Source organism: Thamnophis sirtalis, unplaced genomic scaffold, assembly GCF_051295495.1.
Source record: "Thamnophis sirtalis isolate CommonGarterSnake01/CBP01778 unplaced genomic scaffold, rThaSir2_p1.2 scaffold_4, whole genome shotgun sequence".
NCBI lineage: Eukaryota > Metazoa > Chordata > Lepidosauria > Squamata > Natricidae > Thamnophis > Thamnophis sirtalis.
The window spans coordinates 2322435-2345546 of record NW_028261384.1 but is presented as its reverse complement, the minus strand read 5'-3'; the positions used below and the strand labels follow the sequence as shown (position 1 = coordinate 2345546).

General features: G+C 46.1%; 1 protein-coding gene across 1 annotated transcript in view; it reads right to left on the bottom strand.

Moving 5' to 3' along the window:
• The window catches only part of SMARCC1 (SWI/SNF related BAF chromatin remodeling complex subunit C1), a 71385-nt gene that overhangs the window by 5963 nt on the left and 42310 nt on the right, over nucleotides 1–23112 (bottom strand). The window contains 6 exon segments of the mRNA XM_087712359.1: nucleotides 219–486; nucleotides 5761–5895; nucleotides 8776–8930; nucleotides 10219–10330; nucleotides 11711–11772; nucleotides 22509–22670. Of these exon segments, the coding sequence (XP_087568485.1) occupies nucleotides 219–486; nucleotides 5761–5895; nucleotides 8776–8930; nucleotides 10219–10330; nucleotides 11711–11772; nucleotides 22509–22670 (894 nt within the window).

Here is a 23112-nt window from a genome sequence, read left to right as displayed (position 1 = left end):
CAGGCGCAAATCCACCCAACCACTGCCTCACTTAGCCACCAATGTTGGTCACAAGGCGAGGACTACCTGTTATTTACAGGTTATGTCTCCAGCACTTAATAATCTTGGCTTCCTTGTCTTCTTGTCAGAATCTGTGCCACCCCAGAACGACTCTCTCTCTCTCTCTCTCCTTTTCAAAACCCGCACTTCGATGATCAACGCCGACGGACGTCACTAACCTGGTTGAGGAGGGTGAGGTGGGGGCATCTGGTGAAGCATCATGGGATAAGGGGGAGGCTGCTGGTGAGATGACAAGGCTGTCCCCAGAGGATTCATGCCTGGACCACTGGTGTGCTGGTGCGATTGTTGTGCGTTCTGGCTCTGTTGTTGCTGCTGTTGTTGCTGCTGCTGTTCTAATTGTTGCCGGGCTCGGAGTTCGGCGTATTTCAGCTGCTCCATGTGGAAGTTTTGACGCTCGGTGAGCAGCTGCTGTCTTTGCTGCTCCAGCTAAGGGGAAAAAAATTTGAGATGTAGGGAAAGAAAATCATATGCTGATCAAAAGTCATAAACCGATCGGTGTCATAAACCAATCAGTGGTTCAAAGCCCACCATAAAAACAACCACAGCATGTTTCCCCCCCCCAGCTCATAAGTCTCTCCCGGCCATTGCTTCAAATTCACGGCCATGAAAAAAGGAGGCCACGTGACCACAGGATATTGCCATCGTCATAAATATGAACCGGTTGCCAAAAGTCTGAATTTTGATCATGTAAACCTGGGGGGAATGCTGCAATGGTCGTATGAGTGAAAAATGGCCACAAGTATGTTTCTCTGGCGCCATCGTAACTCCAAACGGTCGCTATATGGACCGTCGTAAGTCAAGGACTACCTGTATTTTGGGGAATGCTATGGTGGTTGCGTAAAAATTGGTCTTAGGTTACTTTTTGCAGGGCCACCGTAAGTTCAAATGGTCACTCAGGGAAACGTTGTAAATTGAGGACTACGGGTATGTAACCTCTGTATCCAGAGCTGAGAGATTCTGAAGGCCAGATGGAGGTCAGGGGGGGATGGGTTTCAAACGCGTGGAGGATGATGGGTGTTTGTGTGTGTGTGCGTGTGTGTATGTGAGCAACGCCAGGCACCATCTTCCTGGGCTGTGGGAACCGGGTCGGGTTGAGAAGACGGGCCGCCTTCTCCAAAAATAACACAATTCGATTTTCTTTAAAGGGAAAGCTCGAACGAAAACACTAGGTCAAAGTTTGAATACTTCTTTATTTGATATTTTTAATATATTTTTTTTCATTATTTCGTAGTAAATCCAAAGGGATGGACATAAATAAAAATCCTCCTTCCCCAACAACAACTCTGCGAGGTGGGCTGAGAGGGAAGGACTACCGGCCCAAGGTCAGCCAACTGGCTTTCATGCCTAAAGCGGGATTAGAACTCACCGTCTTCTGGATATTGGCCCAAAGTCACCGGGCAGCTTTGATGCCTAAGGCAGGACTAGAACTCAAAGGCTCCTGGTTTCTAAAGTAACACTAGACCAAATCGAGCCACAATTTATTTATTTTTTTAAAAACACCCCACATAATTAATATTTGTGCCTGGCAAAGGGACCCACCGAAGAGGCATCAATGATCCCTTGGGATCCTCCCAACTTTCTCTCTTAATCGTAAAGGAAACAGGGAGGGTTTGCAAAGGCTTCCTAAATTCCGGTCACGCCTCGGTTTAAAAACTCCCCAAAAAAACGACCGAACGACCAATGGAATTTCTCCACCTGTCAGCTTCCAATTCAAGTGGACGGTCCTTGAGGGAATCCTGTTCACACCTCCTATCCTATAGCGGGGTGTGTTGTTTGCACGCACGCGTGAACGAGGGAGGTGCCTGGGGGGGGGGGGGGGGAGGGAATGAAAAGCAACTCACCCATGGTGGCTGTCGGCTCTGCAGTAATGCAGCCTGACACCTCTTTTGTGAGATTTTTACACACAAGGCTGACTTAGATCTCTCTGGGCTGAAAGTGTTACACTGAACCTATTATGTATAAAAATTGGGAGGCCGGTTTGAACCACCAAGAAGAACAAAAACCAACATTTTATTTTTGCAACCGGAAAGGTTTATTTTGCCAGGAAAATTGAGGGGTTCCCACCCCCCCCTTCATCCCCGAGAATCCATGCATTCCTAGGCTGAGGGGCGAGAACAGCTGCTTGCTGCAAGAGAGTAATTTTCTTGAGGGGGGGGGGGAGAGAGAAGAGAGAGAATCAATGGAGAAGCTGCCTTTGCCCCTAGCAACCGTCTTTCCTTATCTGCCAATCAGCAGAGAGCAGGGGAGGGGGGGGGGAGACTGGGGGGTGGGTGGGTGGGAAACACAGCCGCCACACAAAAGCTATTCTGGGGAAGGAAATCAGGAAAACCCAGTGGATAAAGAGCAAAAAAACATGCTGGGCTTCATGTGCTCCAACGTGGGGGTGGGGGGAGGGGGGGAGATGCCCCATTTTAAGTGTTTTGCCTTCAGGGGAAAAAGGAGGGGCTACAATCCCCCCCCCCCCCCCCCGGGAATCAAGGACCAGGAAGAGAACAATGATTAAACTTTCCGAGGAGGGGTCTGGAAAGGGGGAGAAGTAAATTTGGGGGTCAGATGCCGAGGCGAGAAGGCTGATTGAATAGGGTGTGGGGTATCCGGAGGGACTCCACGGGTTGATGGTGGGCTGCCCGGGGACACTTCATGGATCGGCCATTCAGTGCCAGGAAAGACTTCATGGACCGGCCATGAGATGGCTGCAGAGACTGACCGTGAGGGACTCCACGGATTTACTGAGGGCTGCCCAGAAGGACTCCGTTTCCCAACCGGGAGGTAACCTGACAGACTCGGGATGTTGATCGCGGGGTGCCCAGAGGGACGCATGAATGGACTCCGGGATGCCCAGAGGAAAGGACCACATGGAGGGTCCAGGACGTGGCCTTGGGGCAGCTTCCTTTGCCGGCCCCAAATGGGAAAAGAAGAAGCACGTGAATGGCGGAAAGCCGGCGTCCGTAGCAGGTTTCGCAGACTCTGGAGGTGGCGTGAAAAGAGGCAGCAGCCTAGAATTTTTACGTGGTCACAAGCAATCTACCTACTTCCAGCCTCCCTTGAATTCTGTTGACTCATATCTTAACTTCTGCTACTGCATTTTGCCAAAAATACGACCTCCTCCAAAAGTCCCAGGTTCATCTTTACACATGAGCCCAATGTAAGCCCTACCCCCCCCAAAATAAACCCTAATGAAGAGCTCGCGCACTCCAGGGGGTGGGGCAAGGCACACAGGTAAAAATGAAGCTCTCTGTGCGTGTGTGTTTGTGTGTAGCTGCTCCACTTACCAGGCCTCGCCCACCCCGACATCTGCCTTGCCTTGCCGGCCCACTTCTGCCGCCCACTTGAACGTCTTCCGTTGTCAAAAGCCTTCAGGAGAAATCTCTGCAGCTAAGAAACGGGCTCTGGATTGATGTGCACCATGTCACCTGGCCGGGTTTCGCCCCCAGAGGCCTCCTGGAAAGGCCCCAGAGGCTCCGTTGTCAGCTGCAGGGGGCTTTCCAGAAGGTCTCCGACAGTGAAATGGAGGCTGGGGGGCGACGCACAAGAAGTGGGCCGGCTGTGCTGGGTAGGGCTGTTGGTGCCGCCGCCGCAAGGTGAGTCAGTGGAAGACCCCCCCCTGAAAATAAGACCTGGTGCCTTTTTTGCTGGGGATATGTATGTATTAGAGCCGAGGTGGCGCAGTGGTTAGAGTGCAGCACTGCAGGCTACTTCAGCTGACTGCAGTTCTAATCTCACCGGCTCAAGGTCGACTCAGCCTTCCATCCTTCCGAGGTGGGTAAAATGAGGACCCGGATTGTTGTTGGGGGCAATATGCTGACTCTGTAAACCGCTTAGAGAGGGCTGAAAGCCCTATGAAGCGGTAGATAAGTCTAACTGCTATTGCTATGTATGAATAAATGACTGGGTCTTATTTTCGGGGAAACAAGAGCAGCAGCAGGTACCAACTGTTAGCTGAGAAGACACCACACACCCCACACCCCCGGCTGCCCCCGGGTAGGCTTTGTAGCCATCCATCCCTTTAGGTGAAAGATTCCTGTGTAAAGGCTTTTTTGGCAATCAATCACTTTAATTGGAGCTGCATGTGTGCACCTGTCTTTGGCATCTGGGTAGCGCCCTCCATCTGGAGGAGGGTCTTCCCAATTTCTCCAGCAGGGGACCAGCGTTCCCTCCCCCACCCATTTTAGGGGTGGAAAACAGGTCTCTATTTATTGCAAGTCACGCAATGAAGTACCACCTGCCTGCCTTGGCAGATTGGGCTCAACCCTGGGGGAGCCTCTCTTGGGGTACCCTATTTTGGGGGTGGCTAAGGAGAGGGTGGGTGGGTGGGGCCCTAACCTTGGACCACCAACAGTGCCGCTGTTGCGGAGAAGGGGAAGACGTGTGCAGAAGCTGATTGCTGAGGCGGCCAAAGGAGCAGTAAGGAACCTTTTAGTGACAGATTCATTACAACGGAAGAGTCAAATCAGTGGGCTGGGAGAAAGTCAGTGGCCACCTTAGAAATGGGGGCAATTTGGGGCAAGAAGTCTAATCTTTTTTTTTTTCCTATAGGGCTTATTATTTTGGGGGGATCAAAGGAATTCCCTGAGGAAACTCGCAACCATAAACGCAAGGGAAAATAAACCGACAAATGAACAAATGAATTCACAGCAATCAATCATTGTGCGTTGAAGTCAATAAAATAAAGAAAGCTGGGAGAAAAATCGGCAGCCCTCGACTTACAACTGCTCGTTTAGCGACCATTTGAAGTTACAAGGGCTCTGAGAAAAGGACCGTTTCTCACACTTAATAATCATCTCATTTTAACGATCCCACAATCCTTTGTGGGGTGGAGTCTGGGCAACTGAATGAAGCTGAGTGTGGGTTGGCCGGATGCCCTTCCTGTTGCCAATGCGGATTTATATTCATCAGACATAATCTCAAGGTGCCTCTACCTAGGATCAAATTCACAGCCTCCTGATTCTGAGTTGAGAGGTCCACACCTCTGGGCCACACCACCACTCATTTCTCACACTTAACGTCCGTTGCAAAACCTCCACGATCTCATGACTAATATTCAGAGGACTGTCGATTGGCTTGTATTTATGACGGTGGCAGTGTCTCAGGGTCAAGTGATTTCCTTTTGCGACCTTTCGAAGGGAAGCAAAGATTCACTACACAACTGTATTACTAACAACTGCAGCAAAAACAGTCTTGAAATGGGACAGACCCCACTAGGCCACTGTCTCGTTTAGCAACACAAATTTGGGGCTCAATTGTGGTCGTAAATCGAGGCGTCCCTGTGTATCGGGGACATTTATCCCCCGGGGGGGAGGGCCTTCTCTGTTGCAGCTCCGGCCCTCTGGAACGACCTCCCCGTTGAGATCCGGAGCCTTACTCCCCTCCTGGCCTTCTGTAAAGCTACTAAGTCCTGGCTGTTCCGGCAGGCCTGGGGCTGTTGAAATATCCAGCCCCACTTTAATTGTGAATGTTGTTGTATTTTAAATTTTGTATTGTCTTATTTATCCCCCTTCCCTTTTTTATTGTAAGCCGCCCGGAGTCCTTCGGGAGTGGGCGGCATACAAAACTAATAAACTAAACTAAACTATTTACCGCCCAGAGTTATTTATAAAACCGATAAGGCGAGAGATAAGTGAATCAACAGTAGAGGAAGTAAATCTGGAGAAACTTTGAGCTGGCAGACAGCAGGTGAACAGAACTGAGTTTTAATCTTACCGCTTCCTTCTCTCGGTCCATGATGGTTTCCAGCTCTTCAAAATGACGAAGTTTGATCTCCAGTTTCTTCATCTGGGTTTCCACCAGGAGGGCCACCAGAGATTTGATCTTCCGTTCCTCCACGGCAGCCAGATGCTAAGGAAGAACAGAACCCAGTTTACTCGGAGGCCAAACCAGCAATGTGGGGTTTTTTTTTGTAGCTCTGGATAGGTATTTTATCCCTCAGTTATTTAAAATAGTTATGTATTATTATTATTTTGCATTATCTGATAAGCATCTCTGTCAGGTTTCTGCAATTCTCGCGGAATTTGCTTTCAACGAGAGGTAGATGACCCTGTGATTGCCGTGCGGTGCCTGAATTTTGAGAGGACCAACGGCACAGCTGGGGGATCTGCCTGGCAACCATTTAAGGCTGAGATATATTTTTCCTCCTCTTCTTCTTCTTCTGTGGGATAAACGAAGGCCCCGTTACATCCTTCCTTGTCACTAAGATGAAGTAATCTCAAAGCGGCTTAATAACTAAATCTCAAAACTCTTATTAGCGGCTTTGAGACGATGCTTGCGACCACAAAGGGACGTACGAGATTTCCAAAAGGGGGAAATTATTTCATTTATTCGAACGATTCCGAAAACGGGATTTTGAAAGGCGAGCGATGTCTGGGGAAGGCTGGGCCTTTTCCCCACCCAGGGTGAGATTAGGAAGGACGCGGAGCTGGAGTGACGGGTTTATGGGGGTTTAATTGGATGAAACCTGGATTGGATTCTCAGATACAGAAGCAAAGCGTGCAGGAGGAATTAGCACGGGAAGCCCTCCACTTACAACAGTTGGCTTACTGACCGTTCAAAGTTAGAAACGGCACTGAAAAAAGTGAATTATGGCCGTTATTCAAACTTACGACTGTTGCAGCACCCCTGGGGTCAAGGTGATCAAAATCCGGACCCTTGGCAACTGTCTTGTATCTATGACCGTTGCAGTGAGTGTCCCAGGGGATCACGAGATCCCCTTTGATGACCTTCTGACAAGCAAAGTCAATTGGGGGAGGAGCCAGATTTATTTGACAGCTGTGTTGCTAACGTAGCAACTGCAGTGATTCACTTAACCACTGTGGAAAGAAAGGTCATAAACAGGGACAAAAATTCATTTAAAAAAAATGTCTCGCTTAGCAACAGAAATGTTGGGCCGAGTTATGGTTGTAAGTCGAGGATTAGCTCGTTTTCAGAAAAAAGCAAATAGGAGATGGATGGTTAAGACTTCGCCTTAAGGCAGACGTGTCCAAACTTGGGAACTTTTAAGACTTGTGGACTTCAACTCCCAGAATTCCTCAGTCAGCTGGCTGGGGAATTCTGGGTGTTGAAGTCCACAAGTCTTAAAAGTTCCCAAGTTTGGACACGTCTGCCTTAGGGCATCTATTGCTCTCTCTTCAGCAACGTTTTGCCTCCAGAGCGCAGTGGACACATTTTGTCCATTTTAACCTCTTATCTGCATTATCCTCGATTTATGACCATTCACTTTGTGACCGCAGTTGGAATGGCCCCGAAAAAAGGGACTTCTGACGCTTTCCACATTTAGATGTTGCTATGTATTGCCACAGAATATTAGTAGTGAAGGATGTAAAATCTCCATCTCTAAGAAAAAAAAGTGTTTTTGTACAGGAGTAGAATTCTCGATAGCTTACAAAGAACTCAGAGCTATTTGAAAGACGCCCATTGCTATATCATATTTGATAATATTTAATTATGCAAATGTTGTATTTATATTAGACTATTCAGTATGTAATGTTTTTCCTAGACAGTGTTTGATAAAAAAACCATAATGGCAATAAATATTTACTGGCTGCAGCATCCCTGGGATCAGGTGATCAAAATTCAAATGCTTGGTACCTCACTCGTATTTATGATGCTTGCAGCGTCCTGGATGTCATGTGGTTTCCCTTTGGCGGCCCTTCTGACAAGCGGAAGGGCACAAAGGGGAACCGTTGTTAAGTGAATTGTGTCCCATTTCATCAACTGTCCTGCGCCGGTTGTTCAGTGAATCACTGTGCTTTCTAGGTTAGTTGCATGACTATTACATGATTCAGGAATTCAAGAATCATGCAACAACCGTGTGACTAAAATGCGCTTGTGATTCACTTAACAACCGGGGCAACAAAGTTGGTAAAATGGGACAAAATTCACTTAACAGCCGTCTTGCTTAGGAAGGGAAATGTGGGGCTCAACTGTGGTCGTAAGACGAGGATTACTGTATGGGAAAGCCAGTTCTTGGAAGCTGTTTTGCCAGCAATGCAAATAACCGAAGGAAATTTATCTCGGACACAGTCAGTGGCGCTTTGATAAAAGCGCTTCACGTGAGTGTATTCTTCACTTCTGGCTTTGCTTATATTTGTGTGTGCCGAAGAAAGGAAAATGTGTTGTGGACTTCTGGTGTGAAATGATCCTCCGGGACATCAGCAACCATCAGCGCCATTGCTAGGAGCAGAGCCCGAGGGAGAAAGGAGCATGGATATCCTTGGCGGAAGGGATCTTCTGCTCATGAGCTCAGAAATGGCAGGAAAAGGAAGAATCGTCGGCACGCATTCAACCCAAGGGGAAAAAAAAGAAGGAAGTTTCTCCTCCCATTTCTCGCAGGGGCTACACAATGGGCTCTTTTCAGACCCACCACACACCCCCTTCCCAGTTAATTGGAGCTGGAATGCGTTAGCCTCCCCACACACACACACACACACACACACACACGCGCGCGCGCACTGGCTCCCGAAAGAAATGAGCCCATCAAGGCCTCACGGAGCAGCTGCCAAACTTTCCAGAGGGGGTTCCGCCAGCCAGCCGACAATAGCGCACACACAGATTCCCCCTCCGCGCAGCTGAAAGTCGAAGCGCACAAACGGAGCATTGGGAAGCGTGAAGAAACAGGAAGAGGACCGAAAAAAAACAACAACAACAGCAACGACACAAGTACAATCCCGGCACAAAGCAGCGGAAACGCAGAGGCTGCGGAGGCCTTTCCGCGGGACAAACCTTGGCTTTGGTGGCGGCTGAAGCCAGGGCGGCAGCTGCAGCCGTGGCGACGTTCCCTTCGGAGAGTTCGTGCTCAGAGCGCCGCTTCCCGCCACCGACTTCCTTCTCTTTGCCGACGTCGAAGTTCTCCTTGTTGTCGTCGGCGTTCTTGTCGTCTGGACAAAGGAACCCCGGTTAGCCTCAGGTCACCCCCCCCCCAATTCCCACGACTATCTTGGGACTTCCCAGTCTGGGATTTTAAGATTAGGCCGAAGAAAACCTGTCTCGTCCCAGTATGACCAGCAAGAGAGCTCTGCTCTGCTGTGGATCGCTAGCGAACCTCTCTATACAGGTAGCCCTCGACTTACAACAGTTCATTTAGTGGCCGTTTGAAGTTAGAACGGCATTGAAAAAAGGAACTTTAGGACCGTTGCAGGTTCCCGTGGTCATGTGATCAAAATTTGGGCACTTGGCAACTGGCCTGTACTTACGACCATTGCAGTGTCTCCTGGTCACGTGACCCTCTTTTGCGACCTCCTGATTAAATGTGGGGGGGGGGGAGGGAGGATTCACTTAACAACTGTGTTACTAGCTGAACTGCAGTGATTCATTTGCTAACTGTAGCAGTGAAAGGTCGTAAAATTTTGAGGCAAAATTCATTTGTTTTGCTCAGCAATGGAAATTTTGGGCTCAGTTGTGGTCATAAGCCGAGGACGGCCTGTATCTCACTTCCTTTCTACGACCCCAACTGAGCCCCAAATTTTATTTCCCTCAGCGACATTCCCTCCCCATTTTACGACTTTTCTTGCCAGCATCGTCAAGCGAACTACTTAGTAGCAGCCGTTGTTAAGCAGGTATGGCTTCCCCATCAACTTTGCTCGTCGGATGGTTGGCACAGCAACCGTCGTAAATGTGAGTCACTTGCCAACTGTATGAATTTTGATCACGGGGCCACGAGGATGCTAAAGTGGCCATTGACCAGAAATCACCTTTTTAAAACGTGCTGCTGCAACTTTGGTCACTCAACGAACTGTTGTACGTGAAGGGCTGGTCATCAATCCAGAGCAGGGAAGGTTTCACCCGAAATCTTCTTGGCTTTGCCCAATTCATTTTTTTCAGATCCGGGCCATACTGGCGGCTTAGCCATAAACAAAATAATATTCCCCCCCCCACCCCCCGGTCTCTTCAACGTTTCAGACGGGAGATGAAAAGCGTCTGTAAGTGAAGCATGCAAGGTTTCCAAATCAAGATTTACTGCCTGCCGCTGTGAGGCTCGTGAAACAAACGGCAGGAAATTTACGGCTGTATTCTATGTTAAGGGGAGGGTGGGGGGGTGGGGGAAGTACGTCTGCTCAGGCCAAATTTATGGGGCATCGCTGGAAACAATAGAGAAGACCTGCATGGCCTCTTGTGTGTTTGTGCGTGTGTGTCTGTGAGAGAGACCGCAAACACCCCCCCCTCTACCTTGTTTCGAATCTTGAGACACGTCGCTATCTTGCTCCTTTTCAGCGATTCTCTCCTCATCTCCTTCTGTTAGCTTGTTTGCGTCTATTTCGTTCTCCCCTTTGCTCTCGACCTAAGACAGTTTAGAAGAGAAAAAGAAGGGATGATTAAATTCAAATTTAAAAAAAAATAAAGAGGAAAAAAAGAGAATCAAAGGGCTACAAGTTGTCACACAGCAGCCGAGTTTTAAGCGGAAAGGGGGTGGGGGGGGGGAAGAGAAAGAAACTTAAAAGCTCTCAGATCCTGATAGGGCTCCTTTAAGACCTGGCTAGAGGGGGCTTTATAAGAACAGAGTTGGAAGGGACCTTGGAGGTCATCTAGTCCAACCCCTTGCTCAAGCAGGAGATTCCCCCAGACCGTTTCAGACAAACGGTTGCCTAATCTCTTCTTGAAAAACTTTTGTGATGGGAGCACCCAGAACTTCGAAAGGCAAGACGTTCGTTCCCCTTTTAGGGAGGGAAACAATATTTAATCCTTCCTTCTGTTTAACAGCCGGTGTGAAGACAACGGGGGGGGCGTTACTTAAGCAGAAAACAATATGGTTCCCTGAGAATATTAGTACTAACAGTTTGGGTGTGTCTGGAATGTTTGTCCCTGGTGCTCTGTGACCTTGGTTGTTTTCTTGCAGACATTTCACAACAGTACTAGGTAACATCATCAGTGCTAGGAGGAGTCAATCCCCACTGCCTTATAGCACTGATGACATTACCTAGTTGGGTTGTGAAATGTTTGCAAGATTTCAGATTCAGATTTAATTTATTTGTATGCCGCCCTTCTCCGGGAGGGACTCAGGGCGGCGAACAACTCCAAAGGGGAAAGGGGATACAAACACAATACATATAATGAAAATACACATACAAGTCGAGAGGGGAGGGGAACTCATCAACCCCAGGCCTGCCAGCACAGCCAGGTTTTGACGGCTTTCCGGAAGGCCTGGAGAGAGGTGAGGGTCCGAATCTCCGCGGGGAGTTCATTCCAAAGGGCCGGAGCTGCAACAGAGAAGGCCCTTCCCCGGGTAGTAGCCAGATGGCATTGGCTGGTGGACGGAACCCGGAGGAGGCCGACCCTGTGAGATCTGACGGGTCTTTGGGAGGTAATTGGTAGCAGGCGGTCTCTCAAGCCAAGATCAGAGAGCACCAAGGGCCCCACAGACTTTTTCTTCTTCTTTTTCCTCCTCTACCTCCGTCCCTCCATCCTTTCCTTCCTTTATTCCCTCCTCCTCCTCCTTTCTACAACCCCCCCTTCCCTTCTAGCCTGATGATGTTCCTTAGTTGGTCATGAAAAGTCTGCAAGAGAACCACCCAGCTCAGAGAGCGCTTTAACCCCCGAGGCTCAGGTATCAATGAATTCTATTAATTCAAATACACTCAATCTGGAAGGAGAATCATTAACCACAACAACAATCACAACAATCACAACAACCACAACAACAGGGGATTCGATTGTGCCAGACCTTGACTTTCTCTGTCTGTGGGGCGTCTGCGTCCGTCTCCATCTTGTCCTCTTGGGCTCCATCTGAAAGACAGAAGATCCACCCTGAACAGCAAGAAGATCTGGAAGATCTCAAGTAGATCACCTTGGATGGACACCGGTGCCAATAAAGCAAGGATGCAGAAAGGATCGGTGGAGGTAGTCCTCAAGTTACAACCAGAGGTGAGCCCAAAACTTATGTCAGGGAGTGAAACGTTGGTTAAGGGAGTTTGTGCCACTTTACGACTGTTCTTTTCACGCTCGTTAGGCGTGGAAGTTGTAAGACGGTCCTTAAGGGAACCTGGATTCCCCGTTGATTTTGCTGGCCGGAAGGTCACAAAAGCGGATCACGTGACCTCAGGAGGCTGCAACTGTCATAAATATGAACCAGGTGCCGAGCATCTGAATTCGGAGCATGTGACTGCAATGGTCGTTAAGTGTGAAAAAAGTCCCTTTTTTCAGTGCCGTTGTGACTTTGGTCACTAAGTGAACCATTGTAAGTCAAGGACTATCTGTAATTTTATGAAGGAAAAGGAGACTCGGTGCTTTAGCAACACACAGCCACAATGACGGGGAAGCAGAATCCTTCGTTAATGCAAGTAGCCCTCAACGTACAACAACTGAGCCCAAATTTTTTGCCATTAAGTGAGATGTTGAGTTTTGTCCCCTTTTATGACTTTTTCTCCCCACTGTTCTTAAGCAAATCACCGCAGTTGTTCAGTTACTAACTTGGTTGTTAAGTGAATCTGGCTCCCCTGTTGACTTGGCTTGTCACAAAAGGGGATCACATGACCTTGGAATACAGCAGTGGTCATAAGTATGAAACAGTGGGCGAGCATCTGAAATTTAATCCTGTGACCACGGGGATGCTGCAATGGTCGCTAAGTGTGAAAAACAGTCCTAAGTCTCTATTTTCATTGTCGTCGTCACTCAGAATGGTCACTAAATGAACTGTTGTAAGTTGAGGACTGCCTGTTCAGGCAGTCCTCGACTTACGACTGTCATCAAGCCTGCTGCTAAGCGAGACAGCCATCCCCAAATCCTTTGTTTTCATCGCTTCGAACGCTCGCAAAACGAACTGTTGTTAAGTTCGAGAACTCTCTGTAATGTTACGAAGGAAAACGTGATGGAAAAATATAGATGTTTTAATCATATCTGTATTTATATTTATAATTATTTTCCAGACTTGTCGGTCCGAAAGGCAGAATCCCAAGGTTAAAAAAATAGGGAGGAAAATAAAAAGGAGATTTAAGCGAATTAAATGCATTTTGTTCATTTTTATTCAACTGCCATAAAATTATAATCACCTCCGCATGAGATTGTGAAATAATAGCAATAGCAATAGCAGTTAGACTTATATACCGCTTCATAGGGCTTTCAGCCCTCTCTAAGCGGTTTACAGAGTCAGCATATCGCCACCACAGTCTGGGTCCTCATCTCACCCACCTCGGAAGGATGGAAGGCTGAGTCAACCCTGAGCCGGTGAGATTAGAACCGCTGAACTGCAGATAACAGTCAGCTGAAGTGGCCTGCAGTAGTGCACCCTAACCACTGCGCCGCCTCGGCTCTCTAAATTAATTAGGTGTATAAAACTCAAAATAAATTAATTGGGTATATAAAACTCTCTCGGTGATCAATGCGGATGACAATGATTAGCCGGTTGAGCAAGAACGGAAACGACGATAAGGATGTAAAATTGGGATCCGCTCACAAAAGCTGCCAGGATCCCTTTTCTTCCTTCTAGTCCCTGACTTACGATGGTTCGTTTCGTGACCGTTCAGCCGTGAAACAACCGACTTTGGATCGACTGTCGCACTTAACGACCGTCACGGCATTCCCATGGTCAAGGGATCCGAAGCCAGACCCTCGGCAACCGACTCGTTATTTATGACGGTTGCAGCTTCCCGGGGTCACATGATCTGCTGGCAAGAACTGTGTGGCTGACGTCCCAAGTGCAGCGATTCACTTAACGACAGAGGTAAGGAAGGTGGTAAAACATTCCCACTCAGTGACAGAAAATTGGGGCTCAAAGGTGATCGTAAGTCGAGGACTAAAGATGTATGTTCATTCTCCTTAGATGCTTAATTGGAATTAGCATACAACAGTCCTCTCGAACAGCTGGTCCATAAGGAAAAATAAATCATAACCCTTAAACAGAGAACAGAGAGCAAAGAAGGAATTACCAATTCCTCTCTACACAACTGATAAAATACAAAATAATGTCCTGCTGGTTGATACCGGAAGGCATGTTAATATCCTGGCAAGACAAGAAAATAAGGATTGACGACACCGTAGAGAAAGCCCAGGAATTCTATGAACACTACACAGAGGGAGAATCAGACAGCAGAGAGGAGCTGGAAACCCACAACCGAGAGGAGCAGCTGACGGAGGAAAAAGAACTAGGCCAAGAAGCGAGAAAGAAGACCGATACAGAAGTCCAGGAAAGAGAAGGAGTGAGGACAAGAAACCAAATTGAAACAAAACCAAGTAGAGGAACGAAGGCGACAAACAAGTAACAGGATGGAGGAAGAAGTGTTGAATGTTGAATGTTTGTTGAATGTTTATTTTATTTATATGCCGCCCTTTTCCCCGAGGGGGACTCAGGGCAGCTCACAACTCAAACCAGGGAAGGGGGATACCAAACAAAAATTAAAAACGACACAAAACAATACATAATTTAAAACACACAACAGTCATACCATTCGAGGGGGGACAAAAAACTCTTTAGCCCCAGGCCTGTCGGAACAGCCAGGTTTTAAGGGCTTTGCGGAAGGCCTGGAGGGTGGCGAGGGTTCGAATCTCCACGGGGAGTTTTCCAGAGGGTCGGAGCAGCCACAGAGAAGGCTCTCCTCCGGGTAGTCGCCAGTCGACACAGGCCGGCGGATGGAATTCGGAGGAGGCCAACCCTGTGGGATCTAATGGGTCTGTGGGAGGTAATTGGCAGCAGGCGGTCTCTCAAGTACCCAGGTCCAATACCATGAAGGGCTTTATAAGTGACGACTAGCGCCTTGAAGCGTATCCGGAGACCAATAGGCAGCCAGTGCAGCTCGCGGAGGATAGGTGTTACGTGGGTGAACCGAGGTGCACCCACGATCGCTCGCGCAGCTGCATTCTGGACAAGCTGGAGTCGCCGAATGCTCTTCAAGGGCTGCCCTATGTAGAGCACGTTGCAGTAGTCCAGTCTAGAGGTCACAAGGGCGCAAGTGACTGTTGTGAGGGCCTCCCGGTTCAGGTAGGGACGCAACTGGTGCACTAGGCGAACCTGGGCAAATGCCCCCCTGGTCACAGCCGACAAGTGGTGTTCGAAAGTCAGCTGTGGGTCCAGGAGGACTCCCAAATTGCGAACCCTGTCTGAGGGGCGTAAAATTTCACCCCCCAGCCTGAGTGATGGAATACTTGGCCAAGTGAAATCAATATCGGTTAATATAAATGGACCAAATTCACCTATAAAAAGAAGACAAACAATTTCTAAGCTCCAAAAACAAAACATGGACATCACATGTCTACAGGAAGTTCATATTAAAAAAGGAAATGGTAGCATTTTGGAATCTCGAAAGTTAGGGAAATTACATCTGGCCCTGGCCGATAGAAAGAAAAGAGGAATTGCAGTATATATATAAAGGACTGGCAAAAACCTAAACAGGTATACGCAGACAAAGAGGGAAGAACATTATTAATTGAAGTATCAATAAAACAAAAAAATAGAGTACTAACTGCAATCATATATGCACCAAACATGAACCAGAAAGTAACACTACAGTAAACTACATAAGCAGAACTGGAACTGGACAACTTATATCTGTTAGGGGACTTCAATGCGGTGGTAGATCCAAAGAAAGACTATAAAGGGGATAATTAAAAAAAAATATGAAAGGAGAACACTACCAAATGCATTCTTTGAAATGGCCCGAGAATTAAATCTAAAAGATGTCTGGAGAGAAATCAACCCACAGAAGAGTCAATACACAATTCTTTTCAAACCCGCATAATTCAGGGTCCAGGATTGACATGGTGTGGATGGATCCAGAAATGGGGAAGGATGTAGAGGAGGTAGAATTAACACCGAATATGTGGGCCGACTATAACCCATTGACAATCAAATGGAAAGGAGAAGCAAAAAGGAAGATGGACCATGTATCAGAGGGTTGTGAAAGAAAAGAACTATGTGGAAAAAGAATTAGCGTTTTTCCTAAAGGAAAACTGGAACAGACAGACAACCATTCAAAACCTATGGGACACAACCAAAGCCTGAGTGCGAGGCATTACGATAGCATATACAATAAGAAGAAACAAAGATAAAAAGAAACAGTATACAGAGCTCCAGGAGAAACGGGGGAAATTAGAATATAAAATCCAGAAAGAACCTCAAAAACCAAGAAGAAAAAGAAATAATTAAACATAGATTAAATTTAATTACACAAGAAGAAGTGGCCCAGAAAATTAGATCAAGTAGGCAAAATTATTTCAAAAATGCCAATAAACCAGGGAGATGGCTAGCCTATAAATTAAAAAAAAGAAAAAGAAAATAAATTAATACAGCAACTAGACTAGAGGATGAAGAAGGGATGATACACCACTAAAAGGAAGGGGGGAAAAGTATAGCAGTAAAATACTTTCAAGCACCTTGTTAGCCGAGAGGAAATAGAAGAAGAGGACATTAAAAGATACCTACAAAAGAGGACTCTTCCAACCTTATCGGAAACAACAAAAGAAACACTAAATAAGAGAACAATGAGGCTACAATTAAGAAGGGCAATCCAAAAACAAAAAAAATAACAAAACCTCGGGCCCGGATGGAATTCCAGCAGAATTTTATAAAGAATTGCAAAAATCGTTAGAGAACATATTATTAGAAATGTATAATGTAAAATTAAGTACTAGAAACTAAAAAATCGTTAGAGAACATATTATTAGAAATGTATAATGAAGTACTAGAACGAGCTAAGACACCAAAATCCTGGATGGAAGCACTAATAACATTGTTATTAGTGTCCCAAAGACAACACTGAAAAACAAAAGATCCAAAATTATAGGCCAATCTCGCTGCTAAATGCTGATTATAAAATATTTGTGACAATGGCGGAAAGAATTAAACTAAACGGAATCATACACCCAGACCAAAATGGATTTTTACCCTACAGAACACATTAAAAAAAGCAATATACGAACGATAATGGACACATTAGAATACTATGAGATACATTCAGGAAAACAAACAGCATTGATATTTATTGATGCACAAAAAGCATTTGATAACCTGAATTGGGATTTCCTTATAAATCAATTAGCAGTAATGAACTTCGGAGAGAAATTTATCGGGATGATCAGAGCAATATATTCCTGTCAGAGGGCAAAAATAATACTAAATGGAGAAGCAACAGAAGGTTTCCAACCAAAGGGGTAAGACATGGATGTCCTCTATCCCCGTTATTTATCCTCTCAATAGAGACATTGATGTTACAAATTAGACAGAACCAGGAGATAAAGGGATTGAAAATTAGAACACAGGAATACAAAGTGCAGGCCTTTGCGGGCGATCTAGCATTTATCATAGAGGAACCCCTAGACACTGGACTAATATTATTACAGGACATAAGCCAATTCGGTAAAGTGGCAGGGCTTAAAATAAAGAAAGAGAAAACTAAAATATTAACTAAGAATTTAACCAAAAGACAAAATGAAGAACCGGAGGAGAAACTGGGAATTTCGAGGGCCAGGAAAATTAAATATTTGGGAATATGGCTATCAGCAAAATATATTACAATAAAACAGTGGTTCCCAAACTTGGCAACTTTAAGACTTGTGGACTTCAACTCCCAGAGTTCTCCAGCCAGAAGAGCTAGCTGGAGAATTCTGGGAGTTGAAGTCCACAAGTCTTAAAGTTGCCAAGTTTGGGAACCACTGCAATAAAAGAAGATAACTACAATAAATTGCTACGACAGATACAAAAAGATTTGGATATTTGGACTAAACTACAGATATCACTAATTGGCAGAATCTCAACAATTACAATGAATGTACTACCCAAACTACTTTATCTTTTCCAAACAATACCGATTAAATTAGAGAATGTTTTTCCCCGATCAACTAAATAAAATGGTATCCAAATTTATCTGGTATGGGGAAAAAAAACCACATATTAAATACAAACTTCCACAAGATAGTAGGAACAAAGGGGGCTTTGGCCTCCCAGATTGGGAGCTTTACTATCAGGCGGCAGCCCCTGACATGGCTAAAGGACTGGATCCAACTAAAAAATAAAAGAATCCTAAAAGAAGGACACGATCTCCAACTAGGCTGGCACGGCTTCCTCTGGGAGGGAAAGAATAAATTTCACTCCTACTTCCAGAGACACACATAGTAAGGGATGCCCTGTTTAAGGTCTGGGGCAGAAAAAAAAAAAAAAAAAAAAACCATTACGTGAAAATCCCAATCTGGTTATCAATGATGGAGGCAATGACATCTCCAAATACTATAGATCTCAGTAAAGTGGTAAGCTATGCAGAACTCTTAGATGAAAAAGGAGAACTAAAAATCAGTACAAGATCTGAAATCACAAGGAATAAATATGGAATGGTGGCTCCATTTGCAAATTAAAACAAGATTTAAAAAAGATCGGGAACAATACGGAATACACGAAAAACAAATGGAATTAGATAAAAAAAAATTAGGAACGGGAGGAAAATGATTACTAGATTTAAGATATAAAGGAGACAATGATTAGCTGGGAAAGAAATTTTGGCCATAATATAGACTTAGAAAAATGAGATAAACTATGGGAAAGAAATTATAAATTTACGACGGCAGTAGCTTACAATGAAAACCTCTATGAAATGTTTTATACATGTCATTTGCCTCCAGCAAGATTGGCCAAAATGTACCCAAATTTATCCTCCAAATGTTGGAGATGCAGCCACAAGCCTGGAACATTCTACCATATGTGGTGGATGTGCCCCATCACAAGGACGTACTGGTGCAAAATTTGGAAATGGTTGGAAGAAATTACAGAGCGAAAAATAGAACCCAAACCAAAAGCATTCTTATTAGGACTACTAGACCAAAAAATGGACAAACAATCTCAATACATAATCATACACCTACTCACTGCAGGCGGGATTGCTTTCGCACAAAACTGGGGGGGGGAAATCAATACGCCCGCAGATGAAACTATAATCAGAAAAACACTCGAATGCGCAGAAATGGACAAAATGACAATAGAACTAAAAGAAAGAGAAGAATCGGACTTCTATAAAAGTATGGAATAAAACCTATAAGTGGCTAGAAATCAGAAGCCAAAATATAAAATATATGGCGATACAAATAATTAATATTATTATAAGTGTCAGTACTACTGTTGTTATACTATAGGACAAGGTCAAAGCAACAGGGAGGCAATGCAGAAGGGGGAACTATAAAAGCTAAGCCGATACAGAAGGCTGTAAAATTACTGTATATTGCTATGTACGTTTTGTGTTTTGTTCTTTCTTATTGTGTTTTCTTTTACTGTTTTTAAAGATCAAAACATTAAATAAAAATTATTTATTAAAAAAAAGTATACAGTAGTCCTCAATTAACGGCCACAAAAATTAGGTTACTGATTGAGAAAGTTGTAATGGGACTTTTACCCTCCCCCCCATTTCCCGACCTTTCTTAACCTGTTTGTTCCCTTGCAGACATTTCATGACCCTCCTTGGTGACGTCATCAGTGCTATAGAAGGGACTGTATATAAACAGAGAGGAAACCCCTCGTGCTTCTAGCACTGATCAGGTTACCTAGTTGGGTCATGAAACGTTAGTCTAGCTCACAGGGCACCAAAGATCCCTCCTCCTTATCTCCTCTTCATTTTCTTTCTTTCTTTTCCTTCTTTTTCTTTGTTCCTTCCCTCCCTGCTTCCTCCCTTCTTTCCCTCCTGTCGTTCTTTCAATCCCTACCTTTTCTCTTTCTTCCTTTTCCTTCCTCCTTCCTTCCCTCCATGCTTCCCTCCCTGTCCTGTCTTTCTCTTTCCTCCTTCCTTTCTTTTTTCTGTCTTCCCTCCCTGCCACCATGCTTCCTTCCTTTGTCTTTCTCTTTCCCTCCTTTTGCTTTCTTACCTTTCCTTCCTTTCTTTTTTCTTTCTGTCTTCCTCCCCTCCCCTCTTTCTTTCTTTCTTTCTTTCTTTCTTTCTTTCCCTCTTTCTCTTTTTTTCTTGGTTCCTACGTTCCTTCCTTCCCTCCCTCCACTCTCTCTCTTTTGTTTTTAAGTCTCGGTTCAGACACATCCAGCATCTGGCCATCAATCCTCCCCACCCTCTAATCTCAAAAGTCTTAAATCTGATTGTGGTCTCACGCAAAGCCCCCCAAGGAAATCTCAGGGCCAGAAGGGAGTTGGCTTTCAAGACCCCCTAAAGACTCCGAGGAGTTTTTCAAAATAAACAGCAGGAATAAAAAAAGAGACTTATCACCATTTTTCACACTTCCGACCTTCGGTGCATCCCTGTGATCAAATTTCAGGCCCTTGGCAGCCGACTTGTACTTATGACCACTGCTGTCTCCAAATGCCACACAATCCCCTTCTGGGGACCTTGTGACGAGCAAAGGCAATGGGTGGGCAAGCCAGTTTCACTTTAATTTATCAACTGCAGCGATTCACTTAATGACCGTGGGAAGAAAGGTTGTCAAATGGGGAAACACAAATCTCTCCCATAACAATGTAAATTTGGGGCTCAATTGCGGTCATAAATCGAGGATGACCCCCCACAGCCCTCAACGTATGGAATATAGGCCGTCCTTGACCGAACAACAGTTTGTTTAGTGACAGCCACTGATCCGGAACGGTGTTAAGCCAGTGTTGATGCCTTTTAATTTGAGCCCAAGTTCAGCCCCTGCAGCTACGTTTCCCGGCGCCATTTGAAAGTACAACCAGCAGGGGTGCTGTTGTGTTTTTTTCACAGCTCTCTCTCTCGCGCGCGACCATCCCTCCGCGCCTTCCGCTGTGACAAGGAAGAGGCAATGTTCCACCACTCCGTTGGCCATCTGCTAAATCAGGTGCAAGCCCAACAACACGCTGGGTGCTTCTCTCGAAGTGCAACCCCTGCTGACCGTCTCTTCGAGCGGACCAAGGCGCCCCCAGGTTTTGCCCTGATTTAACTACTGAGGATGGCTAAATAGGGAGTCGTCAAAGTTAATTGTCCTTTTTTTAAAAAAAAAAAAATTGGTATCAGCTCAGAGTTGAAAAAAAGGGTGAGAGGATAATAAATCGATGGACAGTGTGTAAAGGTTTAGTAACCCGGGAGGGGTGTGTGTGTTGCAGTACAGATTGAAGCATGAGAGCAACCTGGGTGATTGTGGGACGATTGGTGAGTTCTAGTCTTCTCTTAGGCAGGAAAGCCGGCTAGGTGACTTTGGGCCAATCACCAAGAGAAAGGGAGTTCTAGTTCCACCCTAGGTGTACAAAAGCCAGCTGATGACTCTGGGCCAATCACCAGGCGAATGTGAGTTCTAGTCCTGCCTTATGCACGAAGGCTGTTTGGGTGACTTTTGGCCAATCGCCAGGAGAAAGGGAGTTCTAGTCCTGTCTTAGGCACGGAAGTCAGTTGGGTGACCCCTGGGCCAGTCTCTCTCCCTCAGCCCCACCCACCTCACAGGGTTGTTGTTATGGGGGGGGGGAAATAGGAGCAGTAATGCGTATAAGGCATGCTTGACAACTTATCAAATAATAAAGGAGATCCCAAGAAATAGACGATGAAAACGGTTCTCCCTCGCTCAGAGAATGAAGGATTCCTGCCCCACAGGCGTTCCAGAATGTTCGCCCGACCTTGTTCAAGGTTACGGCTTAGTGGCTGAGCCCTGCATGCGCCCCGTGTGACAGCTGCCGGGGGCCCATCTGAGCTTGCAGGCTAAGAGGCCTCCTGGGGTGTCGTAAAGCCACTCGGATCAACCGGACAATGCGATGGAGAACACGGGAGTCGCGAATTTCCGTCGTTCCGTTAGTGACTTTGAACCATTGCTAAATGAATGGTCGTAAGCTGAGAACTACTTGGATTGTGACCCACACGGATTGTAGAAAGGGAGAAACTGTGTCACGAGGATTTTTTTGTGACTTCAAATAGCCCCCAAATGCACGGTCATAAATTGAGGACTAGCCAAATTGTAGAAGGGGATAATGGAGTTGTGAAGTTTCAACCTTTGGTTTAGTGACTTTGAACAGTCCATAAACGAACAGTCGTAAGTCAAGGACCACCGTTCTTTGTGAACCCAAAGCTTCAAGGGGAGAAACGGCGTCATGAGATTTCTGCCTTTCGTTTAGCGACTTCGAACCATCACCAAACTATCGTAAGTAAACAACTGCCTGGATTGGAAACCACGGATTGTAAAAGGGGAGAAATTGCATAGCGAGGTTTCCGCCTTTCCCTTAGTGACTTCGAACTGTCGCTAAACAAATGGTCATAAGTCCAGGACTACTCAGATTGCAACCCACAGATTGCAGAAGGGGAGAAACTACGTTGCAAGGATTTTTAGTGACTTCGAACTGTCACTAAATGTACCGTTATAAATCAAGGACTACCGAAATTGTAAAAGGGGAGAAATTGCATCATGAGCTTTTTGCCTTTCGTTTAGTGACTTCGAAACGTCAGTAAACGAATGGTCGTAAGTCAGGGACCACCCTTCCTTGTGAACCCGAGGCTTCCAGGGAAGGGAGAGACGGCGGTGAGCTTTCCGCCTTTCATTCAGTGACTCCGAACCGTTGCCAAACGAATGGACGTTAACTCGAGAGCTCAACCGTCCACATTTGGGAAACGTACCCATTTTCTCTGGCTCGTCAGGGGCTGTTCCAGCGATGCAGCTACTCTCGAGCCCATAAGTGGGGTCCACTTTCCCCGAAACCCGGGCGGCTTCTTGGACCTTCCTGATGTGGGCCTCCACCAGTTCCAGAGGGACTTCTTCTCGGACGCGGGAAAATTCCTCTGCGGGACAAAAAAAAAAAAAAAGAAACCCTGTGAAATATAGAATTGTGGAATTTGGAAGGGACCTCGATGGTCTTCTAGTCCAACCCCGAAGACCCCTCTGATCAGTTGGGAGAAAATGGGTTGTCCATCAAAGAGCAGAAGACAAGAAGGTTGGGATCGCGAGGCCCTTACGCGGAGTTCGGCCCCTTCTGGAGTGTCTGGACTACTGTGACCCGTTGTCCGTGTGGCTACCCCTGGAGAGTATTCAGAAACAGGCTATTGCATGTAGAAGGCAGTGGGGTGGGTTGAGTGTGTATGTGGGGGTCGTTGAGGGTCTCTGAGCTGGGTTATTTTCATGACCAAATTAGGGAACTTTCTTTCCCCTCCTCCTTCTCCTCCATTCCTTTCCAGCCCTGATGATATTACCTAGTTGGTTCCTGAAAGGTCTGCTAGGAAGCCA